Source organism: Pteropus alecto, unplaced genomic scaffold (genome assembly GCF_000325575.1).
Source record: "Pteropus alecto unplaced genomic scaffold, ASM32557v1 scaffold700, whole genome shotgun sequence".
In the NCBI taxonomy this organism is placed as follows: domain Eukaryota; kingdom Metazoa; phylum Chordata; class Mammalia; order Chiroptera; family Pteropodidae; genus Pteropus; species Pteropus alecto.
Window position 1 is genome coordinate 871,669 of NW_006429611.1, and position 14,953 is coordinate 886,621.

General features: G+C 67.1%; 1 protein-coding gene across 1 annotated transcript in view; it reads left to right on the forward strand.

Moving 5' to 3' along the window:
• LOC112481419 (proline-rich protein 2-like) overlaps positions 1-2,101 on the forward strand; it is a 9,643-nt gene extending 7,542 nt beyond the window's left edge. Inside the window, exons 4-5 of the mRNA XM_025048206.1 lie at positions 25-560; positions 1,288-2,101. Coding sequence (XP_024903974.1) covers positions 25-560; positions 1,288-1,579 — 828 coding nt within the window. The 3' untranslated portion in view covers positions 1,580-2,101. The remainder of the gene's footprint in view (positions 1-24; positions 561-1,287) is intronic.
• Positions 2,102-14,953: the final 12,852 nt, after the last annotated feature.

Here is a 14,953-nt window from a genome sequence, read left to right on the forward strand (position 1 = left end):
CGCCTGCCCTGGGGGCCCCCAGAGGTGGGCCCTGGGGTGACCCCACCCTTTCCAGACCGGGTGGTGGGCAGCCCCTGTCTGTGGGCAACAGGCAGGTGTCTCCCGGGTGCTGGGACTCGGCCTTTCCCAGCAGCGTTGGGGCTCCGCTTTGGGCCCCCTCCACAGGAGTCACCTCAGCCCCTCTCTGCTGCAGCCCTGCCTCCCCCGAGCCTGGAATCCTGGCACCTTCCTGTAGCGCAGCCTCCCATCCCTGAGCAGAGGACCCCTCCTCCCCGGCGAGCGGTCGTCTTGTGGCACGGAGGTTGGGAGGTTGCCCGTCCAGCTGCCAGTGTGGACCTCCAGAGCGGGGGGCAGGCGGTTCACCAAACATTCCCTGAGCACCTGCCTGCGCCAAGGACTTCTCTAGATGCTGGAGACCCCCGGGGGACGAGACAGGGTCCTTCCCCCAGAGCCTCCCAACTGCTGGAAAGCAGACGTCGCGTGCGAAACAACGGAGCCGTTGCGGTAGCTGCCCCTGGGGGCCACGGAGGGAGGCGACCTGCGGCAGGGCCCGCTCCCAGGTATGGGGACTCCGGGTCTGGCCCATCGTGGGTGCCAGCTGACCGAGGACTCCCAAGCAGCTGTGTCTGGGGCTCCCTGACACAGTCCCGGCTGGCCCTGGCTTTGGAGCCTTTCCTGGAAGTGTCACCACACTGCAAGCCAGCCTTTGGGACTTCCAGGAGGAATGGCTCCAGGCCTCCCTGAGGCAGAGGAAGGCTCCGCCAGGCAGAGGGCCGGTGTGTGCCCAGCTCCCGGGCCATGCTGGGAAGCTGTGGGACATCCGTGTGAGCAGCTGGTGCTCCTGAGTGGGGCCAGGGCCCAGCACCAGGGTCTTCATAGTCGAGGCCACGCTGGCCCCTTCAGCCCCTTCTGCAGACCTCACATGGCTCGCTCTCTGACCAAGAAGGGCGGAGCAAGGCAGGAGCAGGGAGGGGTCTTGGATGGACCCAGGGTGCTGGCCTGGCCTGGGGGCAGGTGCGGGCCCCCAGGGAGGTGGGGAAGGGTGAGGGCCTGGCTGAATCTGGCTCTGGCCTTCGGTTCAGAAGGGGGCACCCATTCTTTCTTTGGCCTTAGCCACCCCAGTGGGCCTCACTTGCCTTGGCTGCCAGGGAAGGGGACCTAGACCCCGGGGCAGGCCTGAGCAGACTGGCAGAGCAGAGGCCCTTGGGGCCAGCACTCTGCGGCGGGCAGAGCCAGGGCGATGTGTGACAGCCTCCTGGGGACCTCCTCCTCTCTGGTTTCCTCCAGTTGCCGGGGATTAACCCCCATCGCCACTGGGGCCTACGGCCTGGGACACTTCCTCGGGGAACAGAGCTGGGGCCACCCCGCGCCAGGCACACAGCAGGTGCCAGTCAGGAAGCCCCCCACCCCCGGCCCCTGCTTTCCGACAGCTGCCACCCACCCCCACCCCGCCTGCACAGGACCTTCTGGAGGTGGAGCCCAAGTGCGCACCCCGGGCCACCCGCCTCACCCCGCTGTCCCGCATCAGCAGCGAGACCGGCCGCGGAGGGGCCGGAGGGAGTTCACAGGCTGGTGCTGATGGAAAGGATCACGTTTTCCGAACTTTCTGCTGCAGTGACGGGCGCTGGAGTCTGATGGAGATTTTCTGATTGGAGCTGACGCTGATGCCGCAGAAAAAGCTTTCAAGGAGCCCAAATTCACGTTTACAGACTATCTCAGCGTTCTGGGGGAGCCCTCACCGCCGCCCCCCCGGGCAGAAAGTTCTCGAGTGGGTGGGGGTGTCGGGCCCCACCCTGTGGGCGCTCTGGCAGAGTCTACCGTTAAGGGAGACACCTGCCCTCCAGGGCACCCGGCCCAGAGTCGGGGGTGTCTGCGGCCAGCCCGGCAGGGCCGGTCCCTCGCTGGTGCCCTGTACCACTAGGAAGCGGGCATCCCACTGGGCGTCCCAGCCCCACCTGGCTTCCCTACAGCCTCCCTTGGCTTCTTGGGGTTGGTTCTGCTATCAGAACCAACCCTGCAGATGGGGCCAGGACAGCGCACGCGGGCAGAGCAGGGCCTGAAGCTGGCAGGCAGAACAGTCCCTTCACATTTCCACGTGAAACGGGCAGCCGGGGACCCGTGCTCACTGTGCAGGGCTGCCAGCCACGTCCCTTGCCAGGTGGCGGGATAGCACAGCACCCACTCAGGGTGTCCAACCCAGGCCCGCTTGCCGGGCGAGGACGGCCTCGAGGGCTGGGCACCTCCTCCCTGGAGTCCAGCCTCCTGATGCCGCTGGCAGCGGGCTATGCTCAACCACACCTGCTGGCCCATGGGTGCCAACGGGCGAGCGTGCCCGGAGCCAGGCAGTGGCACTGGGGGATGTGCGCGCGCCAGGCAGACAGGCTGGAGTACGTCAGTTGCCCAGGAAACATCACAGGTCGGAGGGCAGCAGAGTGGGTGTGTGGGGCTCCCCGTGCGCCACCTCACGCTGCAGAGGGTCAGGCGTCAGGCTGAGACCCGCCAGAGGTCAGCAGGCTAAGGCCAAGCGATGCCCCTTCCTCTGGCCCCCAACCCAGGAGCCTGAAAGTCAAAGGCAGCTGGGGGCACTGGCGAGAGACAGTGGCCCTATTTCCAAGTCCCCAACCTGGCCACCCCTCTCTTGGACAGGCAGCCACCTTTCCCAGCCTTCAGAGCGAACACTGTCACTCCCGGGAGGTCCCACCTCTTCCCTCTGCTGCTGCCCTCGGTCAGCTACGCAGGTCCTTTCTCCGTCCCCATGTCTCCAGCTCAGGCTTCTTCCTCCGAGGCCACCCAACGGCAGCCCTGATGACCAGCAGGCGCTCTCTGGCCCGTGCGAAGCCCCCTCCCCAGCCCCTCCCTCCACCCTATTGCTCTCTTGGGTTTTCCCACCCACAGTGGGAATTGTCGGGCTGGAGCGCTGTCTGACTTCTGGGAGGACAAGTCAACAGTGCCCCCAGAGCTTCGGGGGCGCCCAACCCAGAGGGACCAGACGACCAGTCCTGAGGGAAGGAGACCACCTCAGCACTCCTCCTGGGGGGTCAAGCAGAGACCATATTTGGGGGTATTGGGGAGTCGAACAATGTCTGTACAAAATTAGTGTCCCCTGGGGACCTGTGAAAGTGGCCTTATTTGGAAACGGGGTCTTTGCAGACGGGGTCAGGTGACTATGAGGCCATCCTGGGTGAGGCGGGCCACTCCCGCCTCGCTGTGTCCTGATGAGGAGGGAGAAGTCCGGACACAGGCGCGGAGAGAAGAGGCCGCGTGGGCACTGAGGCAGACATTGGGTGATGTGGCCACAAGCCAGGGGACTCCTGAGGCCACCGGAAGCGGCAAGAGGCAGGACGGAGCCTCCCCTGGACCTTCCCGAGGGAGCATGGCCTTGCAGCACCTCGAGTCTGGATTTCTGGTCTCCAGACCGGGGAGAAGGGACTCCTGTCTTCAGCCACAGTCTGTGTCTCTGGCTCTAAGCCGGGCTGCCGAGAACAGCTTGGAATGCCCGCACCGTTTGGTTTGGGGTGGCGGGGCACCCCGAGCCCACCTCTCCTGCCCCTGAGTCCTATCAACCAGCCGCCATGAGGTGAGAGCCCAGCCTCGCACCCCGGCGTAAGCAGGAGCCACTGGCGCCCTCGGGGAAGGCCCCGCACCTCAGCTGGGGGGCCAGGGCGCAGCCGGGTTCATCCGCCAGCTCCCAGGGCAGGGCTGCCGGCTGGGGCCTCCACACCCTGAGGTACCACCGTCCCCGTGCCTTCCAGGCCTGACGCCGTCACCGCCTCGAGCAGCAGCTGCGTCACCCCGTTTCTGGGTAGGGGAGGTCTAGTGTGGCATCTCTGGTCTCTGCTCCTTCTCTGCAGTCTCCATGGGCAGGGTCCATTCCGGGCCGGCCGGCGGGCAGCTGGCGAGGCCCACAGAGCCGGTCTCCATTAGAGGGGCCCCTGGGCCTCAGCTGTGGCCTCCGCTCCTGTCCCCTCCCCCCTCCGCCTGCTCCCTTTCCCTCCCCCCCCTCTTCACAAGGGCACAAAGGCCTCAGCCCCGCCCAGCGCCCAGCGTGGACACAGAGGCGGGGTCAGGGGTCAGCAGACGTTGTATGACCTCCTTGGCAAAAACGGAGCAGGGGAGCCGGGCCCAACGGGAGAGCACCCCCCGCCCAGGACCCCCACTCCAGGGCCACTTCCTGGGGTTCCTCTACCTGCCTCTGAGCCTTCTTCCCAGTTCTGCCCAGAAACGGTCGGCATCCGTCACCACAGACGTTTAAGGCACGCAGCTGGACGGTTAGGTTCTCACGCACGGCGAAGCGAGGGGCCCAGCCACCACCTGTCTCCTCGCAGAGAAAAGAGAGAGAGAAAAAGCTTTTCTCCTTGTGACGAGAGCTTTCAGGATCTGCCTCTGAGCCTGACTGGGCCCCCGGCTTTTGCTGACCAGAGGGCCCAGCAGCAACCAGGGGCCACAGAGTCATCAGCCTGTGGCACAGTGAGGGACACCAGCCCGCAGCAGAGGATTTGTGTGTCCCCTCTCCACTTGCCAGGTTTGGGGCAGGCAGCTGGTCAGGGCGTAACTGTCTGCTGTCCAGCCCAGGGCCAGGAGGGGCAGACGACCCCTGGGCCTCACCACCCAGGGTTGGGGGGCCCTGCCCACCCGCACTCTCCTGGGGCTCGGGCCTCGGAAATGGGCACTGAGTTGCTCCTGCCTCCACTCCCTTCTCGGCTGGCCACCCTGCCTGGCCAGAGGGCAGCCCGGGGGTCCCGCGTGTCCCCTTTGAAGCCTACAGAGGACTGTCTGGCCAGCGGGAGCAGTGGCCTGCTGTGCTGCAGGTCACTTCTCTGAACTGGCTCCATATCTGCCTACAGCCCGAGGCAGGGCCAAGACGTGGCTCACTGGGCAGCTGCCCCAGGCCCCCTGGCCACTGAGAGGCCTGCCCTCCCCTCCTGCTGCTCAGCCACCCCTCCTCCCCTCAGACCCCTCGGCCGCTCGGCCTGCCGGAATGCTGGCAGGAGGGGGCAGGCGCCTGGCTGGGGCAGCAGCCCAGGGACGGAGCTGGCCTCTCTCACAGCTCCCGAGGCACCTCCAGGCCATCTGGCCCTTCAGAGGGAGAAGGGTTGGGGAAGAGGAACAGCAGGAAATTGGCAAAAAAAGCCCTAGGTGAGGGAGGCGAGGGGCAGCTGCGGAGGGGGCAGTGGATGGAGAGGGGACCGGGCAGCAGGGACGCGTGACTTGCCGTGGGGTCGTCCTCCAGAGTACAGCCACCCATGGCAGTGGGCACCTCCCCGGGCTGCCCACCTGCCGAGATGCCCCCAGCTCTGAGTTGGAACTGTCGGTGTCCCCACAGTGGCTCATGGCCCTGGAACAGCCCGGTGGCACCTCTGCTCCTGCACCACCTCCTGCCTCTCTGCGGGGAAGGCCCGGGCTTCTCGGGGGCCAAACTCTCCCAACGCACCGTGCTGGTCAGGCCCCGCTGTCGCCACCCCACCCAGGCTGGACGCAGCCAAGCCGGCATCCTGGCAGCCTCCGTACGTGGGGGCCACCCCTGCTGGGTCATCCTCTCTCAGGTCAGACTGGCCCTGACCGTGCACCCCTTCAGGGAGAGGAGGGCAGGCGGATGAGGCCTGAGCACCCCCTTAAACTCCCAGCACTGGGGCTGGCTGCTGCCCCCAGCCCTGCCCCGGTGGAGGTGAGGGCAGGCCTCCCGTTTCTCAGAACTGAACCGAGGTGCAGACCGCCAGGCAGCGTCAGGGTCCGAGCGGGTGGCAGCCGCTGGGCCTGCCCTCCGAGCTGCTTCCCCACGCCCTGCCTGTGGATGGCGCCGGTGCTGGGCCAGGGGCCTCGTGCCACGCGCTGCCTCCAGGGCACTGGCCCGTCCACCTGCACGGGCCCCGCAGCTGAGCTGTGTCCTTCCGCCCCTTTTACGGATGGGCCTGCTGAGGCCCAGGCCCTCCGTCACCTTGTGGGCCATGAGACGGGGAGCTCCGACCTGGGATTGAATCCCGGTCGCCTAGGCTCCTGCCTGGGCCGCTGGCCTTGCTGAGAGTGGCATCGAGGGGCCTTGGGCGAGGAGGTCAAGGTCAGGGAGTGAGAGAAGGGCCAGGCACTCTGGGCACCAGGAGCAGCTTCTCTGGCCCAAGAGACGCTGCCCAACGCTGGGCGGATGGTGAGGCTGCCCCCTCCCACCCCGGGTGCCCGGATGTTCCCACGGGCTGCTCCCGAGACCCTTAGGGACAGGACTGTCCCACCCTGACCACACCCATGCCCAGCTGCCCTCTCTGCATCTATGTGGTCAGCTTTCCCAGGCCCGCACCTAACCTCCCTACCTGCCTGGGGTCTGCTGGCTTGCAGTGGACAAGTACGGTGTCCCTCAGTGTCCCCAGACCTGGTTACCCATCCTGCCAGCGTCATCAAGCCGTGCCCGGCTCCTGAAAACAGTTCACTGGTACGGCTGCCCTGAACTCCCCAGACCGCCCCTCCTTTGGGGGCGCTGTCCCCTGCTGGGACGAGCCATGGGGTGGTCAGTCCCCCCACATAGCAGCTTGTCCTCTCCACGCAATGGGAGCAGCTGGCCTGACGGCTGGGGAGCACAAGGAAAAAGTCGCCGGCCGAGTGTGCAGCAGGGGTGCCGCCGAGGTCCGGATCTGCCCGTGGCTTCGGGTCGGGCGCCACAGCCACGGGGCAGGGCAAAGACGGGCCCCCACACACCTGTCACAGTCCCAGGAGCCTTCTCTGAGTGTCACTGCCTTGGGGCCCACTGGCTGACCAGCGTGCCCGGGAGTTGGTGGCTGCAGGCAGGGTGACAGCTGGGGTGGACTCCAGCTGCCCTCATCCCCACTGCCCAGTGCTTTTGGAAATAGTGGGGAATGGACCAGTGCTAGGCAGACGGGTGACACCTGCAGCCGTCCTCGAGGGCAACGACGCAGACCCCCCGTGCCCCCCGGAGCGGACGAGGGCGCATGGGCCGGGTTCTTGCCGGGGGCACTGGTGGTCAGCCCTGCCAGAGCAGACCTCCGTTTGGGGACAGCCCTGTCCTGGCTGCAGTCCTGCCCCCCCGAGCCCGGAATTCAGGCCTCATTTCGGCTCCTGTCTCTTGTATTTTTCAATCCTTGTGTCGACGCCTCAGAGCTGCAGGCGGGCGGTTCCGCTCACAACTCCATGTTCTGTGTGTGCGTTTGCGTGTGGGTGTGTATTTGTGTGTGTGTGCACATTCGTGTAACACGTGTGTTCAGATGGTGTGTGTGTTCATGTGATGTGTGTGTATGAGTGTGTCTGTGTATGCGCATACATTCGTGTGACGTGGGTTCGCATGGTGTGGGTGTGTACGCATGTATGTTCATGTCACGTGTGTGTGCGCACATGTCCCGTGTTCCCTGCCCCAGAGCCCGAGCCGAGGCTCCCCCGACTGGGGCGGTTCCGCGGAGGAACAGGCTGGAGGGGCTTAGCTTAGCCGCATGGCCGGCGCGCGTCTGCCACTGCTCGGCCGCAGAGCTCCTGCCTGCGGGGCGGGCGGTGCTGCGGCTTCTCTGGGGGTCAGGGCCTGGCTCCTCAGCCCGGGCACAGGGGTCCCGGCCCCAGCGGTCCTCGGAGCCCTGCCTCCCAGGAGCGCTGGTCCCTCAGACCCGCCTCCTGCCCGCCTTCTTCCTCTCAACTTTGTCCTCCCTCCCTCCGTCCCCCCTTCCTGGCGAGCAGATTGCAATCCAAACCTGTTGTTAACTTCTCCCCTGCAGTTGTCCGTCAGCCCTTCCAAGTTAAATATTACTCACGGGGACGAGGGCCCGCTGGGCAGCGCTGGGCCTGGGGGCGGGCCGGCCCGTGGAGGGGCTGGGTGGGGGCCAATGCCAGGCCGCGGCCGTGGAGGCCTGCCTGCGGCGTCTGTGAGGCCGCTGGGTGCGGGGCTGGGCAGCAGGGTGGGCGGCCTGCCCCAATGCCCAGGTCCCGCCAGCCTCTGGCCCCGCCCTTTGAGGTCGCCTGTTTACTTAAGGCCCATGCTGCGGCCGGAGTGGGCAGGACGGTGGGCAGCGGGTCCCTGGGCAGGGCAGGGAGGGGACGCCCAGGGGCCAAAGAGGGGCTTGGGCTAGGCCATGCGCGGGCCCTCCCCTCGGCCGGTCACTCCAGCTGAGTGCCAGGCTGGAGGCAGGACGGGGAACAAAATGTTCAGAAAAATAGCCTCATCTGTTTCAAATCGATCCCTCTGGTTGGCCCTCAGTTTTCCCAGCCTGGAAGGGAAGGCATGGGGTGCCGTTTGCTGCGCCTCCCCTCCCCCTCCGAGAGGCCCTCACTGCCCGCCAGCCATGGCCTAGGTCATCAGGGGACTCCTGGGTTCAGAGCAGAGTCCCCCAAACCCCATCCCCCAGGGAGAACGAAGCTAGGGGAGGACAGAGGCTCTGAGTCTCTGCCCCCCAGCCCGCCGCCCCTCCATCCGCCCCTCTGCGTGGAGCCCGTGGGAAAAAGCCCTGCCCGGGGCCTGCGCGTGCGCCGCCCCCCGCCCGGCTGCTCTCCTCCGCCCTTCTGAACGGACCTTGTGTGGAGCGCCTTGACTCGGCTCCCTGCCCGGCCCTGGCCTGCCCCTTCGACGGGCACGTCGCCCACCCACCATGGGCTTAGCGAAAGGCCCGTCACGTGTCCCTGAAGCTGTGGGCACTTGAGAGCAAGGATGGCTTTCCGCTCCCTCTGCTGGTGGCAGACAGGCCCCGAGCAACCAGGTGGAGAAAGCCAATCCTGTCCACACCTGGTGTGGGGTCCTGCCTGGGGGCAACACGACGGCCCCTCATCCGCAGCCCCGGCCCCCGCCTGGATCCCCACCCGGATCCCTGCCTGGGCAGGATGTATCCAGCTGACCAGAGCTCAGACCAGAGGCCTCCACTGGGGGCCCAAGGGTCCGGAGGAAGGGCCAGCGGTCTCCCACGAACACCCCGAGGAAGCAGGGCGGAGGACAGGGGCCCACGAAGGCTGGGCAGGTGGCAGTGACACGCTTGCCCTGGACCCTGCGTCTGCCCTCCTGCCTTCCGTCCCGGCGGACCTTGTCGCAGTAGGTGCTTAACTGTGCAAGCCACGTCCACCTTTCTGCTAGAGCCGCCTCCGCTCAAGGAACAGGGCCTCCTCCCCCGACCCTGCCCTGGGGACGCGGCCCTGGGACAGGGAGGCTCCTGGAGGCAGGCAGGGGAGAGGCCCCCTGCGCCCGCCTCCTGTTCTCTGCACATCTTACGTGAACGCGTCTGTGTGGGGTTCTGGGGATGGGGCCGCCCACCTGCCCGCCTCGTGCCCAGACCTGCGAGTGTGCCTGCCCCTGTCAGAGGCGGCGAGTTGGGACATCGTACCTGACACCCGGCAGAAAGGCAGGAATGTGCACCTCCACGCCACCTCGCGGGAGGGGGCCTCAGCGACCAGATGTCTGCTGGCTGTCCCTTTGCCCTTCGGGATGCTGGCAAGACAGAGTGTGGCCCTGACCCTCGGCCTGGCCGGCGCCAGGGCCTCCAGCCCTTCCAAAGCCCCACAGCCCTGCCTGCTCCCCTCCCCTTCGACCCCAGACCCAGTGTCTGCTTTCCCGCCAAAGCGGTGGGGGTGGGGCTGGAGTTTATTCAGTCACGTGAGTGATGGGGAGGAGCAGGCCCTGCTTAGGGAAGGGACCCCAGCATCCCACAGCAGGGTAGCAGGCCTCCACAAGCCCAGGGGCCCTCAGCCACACGGGAAAGCTCCTTCTGACAGTGGGGGGGGGCGGGGGGAGGCGCCGGGGCTCTCCAACGGCACGCGCCCGCCCCACAAGCCACTGCCAAGACTTCTCAGCCCTTCTGGCAAATGTCTGTGTCCACAGCAGAGCAAGCACCCTGGGGGCGGTGCTTCTACAGGAGCGGGGACCCAGGGTGCAGCTAGCTCACCCTCCCGCCCCACCTCGGCCAGAGGTGGCCCTCCAGCCCTGAGTGTCTCCGTCTTTGGCTTGGGCTGAGGGCAGAGCTCAGGCTGGACACCGCAGGGACCTGCTGAGTAAAGTGCAGTCTGGCCAGAGACGCAGCCTGGGGACCCCGTGAGGGAGACCTGGGCCCAGGAGGCGGGTGCGGGCCCTCATCCGGCTGCCTGATGGGAACGGAGGTGTGGAGGGCGCAGCCTACGGCAGGCCCGGATGTGGCCGCCACCAAGCAGGAGGGCAGCAGCCCTGGCATGGGCGTTCAACCCGAGGGTTCTCACCCAAGGGGCCGGGCGCCACGGGCACCATGGCAGGCGCTTAGCAGACCAGGCCACAGGCCCTCCCGGTGCTCACGCCGCCTCTTCGAACCCCTGCCGCAGTCCCTGTTTCTGACACGAGGGCACGGGGGCCTCCTAGGCCAGACAGGCCGCTGCCCCAACAGCCGGCCCGGCGCCCGCCTGCCCTGCCTCCCCAGCTGCCAGGGCCTGCGTGGCCCCCACTGGGCAGCCAGCGGGGCCGGGAGTCCGAGCAGCGGGGAGGGAGGGCAGGTGGCTCCTGGGCCGTGTGCTCTGCTCGGGGCCCTAGCACAGCTGCTCCAGGGGCCGGAGAAGGAGGACGCCGCCCGCCGGAGGCCCCGGTGCCCGGCCAGCACGGAGGGAGGAGAAGCCAGCTGTGGCCCAGGGGCCTGGGGTCGGGCTGGAGGCGCTGGGAGGCGGAGCCCAGCCCAGGGCAGCAGTGCCTCCAGGCCTGGGCGGCAGGAAAGGGAAAGGTGACGTCATCGCTGCCTGGAATCTGCTGTTTGGAGGCGTCGCCATGGAGACCGGAAGGCTCAGGGTGGGTAAAAATAGCAAACCCAAGAGGGTGTAAGTTCCAAGAAGCCGTCTCTGAAAGGGAGGGAAGCAGGGCTTGCTTCTGGCGCGGACGGAGGCCCGGCTGGGAGTCCGGCGGGAGGGGCCGCGGGGTTTCCGGCTCTGCCACCGATGGCTGGCGCGGCAGTTCCGTGTCCCTGCCACCCAGGAGCTTTGTCCCCGGGCAGGGTGTGGCGATTGTGACAGGCTCCCCGCAGGAGGCGTCTGCAAGTCCCGAGCGCACGGGCTTCCTCTAGGCGGGCCGCAGAGGTCAGCGAGGGGGGTGCTCGGTGACCTCCATCTGGAGTGGGAGGAAGGGCGCCTCCAGGCCCCCACTGGCCTCCGCCTCCGCCTCGCCCGGCGGGCTGGGGGGTTCCATCCCCTCCCAAGCACGGAGCTGAGCCCCGGCCGCCTGGGCCCGCCCTGGGCTGGTATCCCGAGAACAGCTTGAAGCCATCACCCTCAGCTCCTCAGGCCCTTGGCCACCCCCAGGGACCCTCCTTCCAGGCCGGGAGGTGACCATCCTGCTTCTCTCCGGGCCCCCCGCAAAGCCAGCACGCGCTGTCTGCACAGCCCCTTCAGCCGTGTGCTGTGGGGATCCACTGTGTCCTCTCCGGTCGCTCTCAGTCTCAGGGTCCGAGTCTTGGGGGGACATCCCGCAGCTGCAGGGAGGGTCCCAGCTCCAGAAACGGTGCTGATCTCTTCCCAGGAGGCATCTCACTGGGAGACTCGGACCAAAGTGAGTCTGGTGGCCGACCCTCCCAAGAGCACAAAGTCCTGGCTCAAATGTGGTCAGCCTTGGGGCCCTCCGGTGACCAGGTGCCCTCGGGGGGGCCAAGAGCACTGGGTGGGCGCTGCCAACTGGGGAGACCCCCATCCTGGACAGTGACTGTCAGCAACAGCCACCAATGTGGCCCTGGGGATCCCCGCCTTCCTTCCTTCATGCCCAAGGCTGCAGCGGGGCTGGATCTTCGCCTGCTGCCCCGTAGTGCCTCTCCCGGCCCCCCACCCCCTGCCCGGGGTCTCTGCACGGTGCTGCGGCCTCTTCTCTTCCGCAGACACCCTTGTTCTCGGGGTAGGGGGCCTGGGACCTGAGCGGGGTGGCCTCTCCCCCTCCAGAGTCGGGGTGATGAGTGGGGGGCCCTGGGAACACGGCCCAGACCCCTTGGGCTTGAGGTGGTTGGTTGTTGGAATGGCAGAGGGGGAAATGGAGCCCCGTGTGGGGGAACAGCTCACATGCCTTATGTAACGAGTGAGCTCACCGCAGCGCCTGCCAGAAGTGACGGCAGGGGGGTGGGAGGGGGCCTGCCCAGAGGAGAGGGGGCCCAGGGCTGGGCTGCAGAGGGGGCTGCAGCCGGCCCAGGGGCATGGGCCAGGTGGGCATCGGCCCGGGGCCTCCTGTGGCTGGAGGGGGCCGGGAGGGGCGGGGAGAGAGCAAGCCCTGGGTGCTGTGGCCAGGCCTGGGGTGCAGGGCGTGGCCAGATCTGCCTGCTCCCCCACCAGTCAGATGCTAATAGGGTCCTGACGTCAGAGCAAGGGCTCTTCGAAGTCACGCGAGACCCTCTGGGGAGCAGCTCGGGGAGCCCTGGAGGGGTGGGCACCGGCCGCCCTCTGCACCTCCCCCGCCCCCTCAGCCAGGGGGCTGCTGCTCTGGGGACGGCCTCTCCTTTCTCTCTTCCTGCCAGAGCCCCCCACGGCCCCTGCAAGCTTCCTCCTCTCTGGGATGGGGCGTCCCCCCATCTGCTCTGTGACAGGCCCAAACCCCAGAGCCAGTCCTGGAGGACTGACCTCCGGCCGGGGGCGGGGTGGCTTCAGGTCGGCTGTGGCTGCTGCTAGCGGCTCTTGGAGCCTGGGGGTCGTTAGGGCAGTGCCGGTGCCGGCCACGTGGGAGCCAGCTCCCCAAGCACTGGCCTGGGGATATCCGTGCTGTGCCCGCAGACAGGCCTGGGGCCACGGCCCCTCCCTTCAGAGCGCAATCGGTCCAGTCCGCTGACCACTCACTTGAGGGCCGAAAAAGCCCTCGGGCCCCTGACAGGGACGCACAGCAGGGAAGAGGGCCACCAGCGCAAGGCGAGAAGGGGCCGAGCCCAGGCCTGGGCGGGGAGCGTCGGAGGGGCCCGGGTCTTGTACTGGGAGCGCAGTAGGGGCCGGCCCCTGCTCTCGGGATGGGTGGACAGAGGACGGGGTGGCTGGAGGGGCAGGGAGATGGGGCCTGTCCCAGAGCTGCGGAGAGGCAGGGCTGGGGGTCCGATGGGCAGGACCCCCCTCTGCATGACGGGAAGGCAGACCCGCACCTCACCACTGTGTCTGGAGGGCGGGGCCTGCACGGAGGGCTCCCCAGGGTCAGAGGAGTCTGCCCGACCCCTGTCCCCCGACAGACCCCGCCTAACCAGACCCTGCCGCAGGCGCTGGGCCTCTCCTGGGCTCCTGTCCCCCGGCCGCCTGGTGTCCTGGGCCCCTCTGGGCCTTGGCGTGCTGTGCTGTGGAGCAGGACAGAGCCCCGCGGTCAGCGGCTCGAGGGAGAAATACGTGCGCACACAGCCCTGGCGCAGAGCCAGCTGTCCTTCCGACCACGGGCCCTGCGGCCGCAACTGCCACGGTGGCCGTGGCTGCTCCGGCCCCTGGGGGGCCGTCTCTGAAAGGTGCAGGTAGAGAACTTCATGCGGGCAAGGGCCTGCCGCTCGGCCCCCATCCTGTGCCAGCTGGGCACAGGGACGGCAGGGGGTCTTGAAGGACACTGGCGGGGCCCAGACCTTGGCCCTGTGTGGCTCCCCCTCGGTCCTCACACCGCCGCCTCTGTCCTTTACCCGCAGGACCCGGCTCTGGCCTTGGGGCCCGGCCAGCCAGGGCTCCAGGGCAGGAGACGGCCCCCTTTGATCGCTGAGGTGTGGCCGGAGCCCCGAGCAGGCCACTGCCAGCAAGGCTTGCATTCCAGAGCAGCACAGGACGCTTCAGGGGACAGGGTCCTGCGGGTGGGGGCGGGGCCCCAGGACAGCGCGCCCATGCAGGCTCAGTCTGTGCTCCTCCAGGCTGGGCCCTCTCTGGAGCGCCCCACCAGCTGAGGACATGCCCCCAGAGCCAGGCCAGCAAGCCCCGGGCTGGGAACCCCGGGAGGGCCGAGGCCTGCACGTCCCTCCCCGCTCCAACTTCGTGCTGCTCCTTGATGCCAAGGCACCCTGTGCTGGCCACTCAGGCGCTGGGCCGGGGTTCCCAGGGGAACCCTTGCATCGCACCCTGGCTGTGGGTCAGAGGTGGGCTGAGCAATGGACTGCCCGATGCCCCGCCAGGGCCCCGACAGCCTGGACGGGCCTGACCTTGCCCCATCCGCGACGTCTGGCAGCCAAGGCCAGGCCTGTCCTGGTGGGGGCCGCCAGGCTGGCAGGGCTGGGAGCCCTGGGGTGGGCGTTCGGGCGGCTCTATGTGGCACCTCCAGGAAGACAAGGACAGCTCCGGGCGGGGGATGAGGCCCCGGGGATGCTGCCTGCAGTGGGACGCTGGCAGGACCTGGGGGCACAGGGCGTGGCGGTCTCCTCGTCTGTCCAGCACCTGCAGCAGCGTGCCGGGCTCACCCTCCATGCCCATGGCCCGGGGCTCTGCTCAGCTTCCCAGGCGTCACCTCTGTGGACCCCAGGAGGCAGGTCTTGTCTGTCTGCCAGGTGCTGGGACCTATGTGTGACCCCGCACAGATCCCGGCCCTCGACCGCTCCTGGGGAGGCAGACACACCCTCAGTCCGTGGGACAAGCAGCCCTTGAACGGGCCACTTGGCCAACCCCACAGAAGGTTCCATGGGGGAGGGGCGTCCCCTGCCCTCCCCCTCCCCCTCTCCGCAGCCAGAATGGTCCAGAAAAAACGACAAAGAAGGCCAACAAAACAGAAAGCAGCTTTTTTGGAAAACTAGAAAATGCAGGTCAGCACAAAGAAATTAAAAATATCTGCAGCTTCCTCGCTCCGCGAAACCCGCTTTCTCGTCTGACACGGGAGCTGCCTGTAAAGGTCTGAGCATCACGCCGGCTGCATCCGGAATTTTGACTGACAGTGTTTTCATTTTCGTTCAATTTAAACATTTTGTGATTCCATTTCGATCCCTCCTCTAATCCACGATTTGTTCGAAGTGTGTTCTTTAATGTCCCAAACTGTAGTGTTTTGTGGTGGGAATGTCAGTTTGTTTTCCTTTGTTATTTATTTTTAGTTTAGAGTTCTGGTTTGTTTGTTTTAATTCTTACC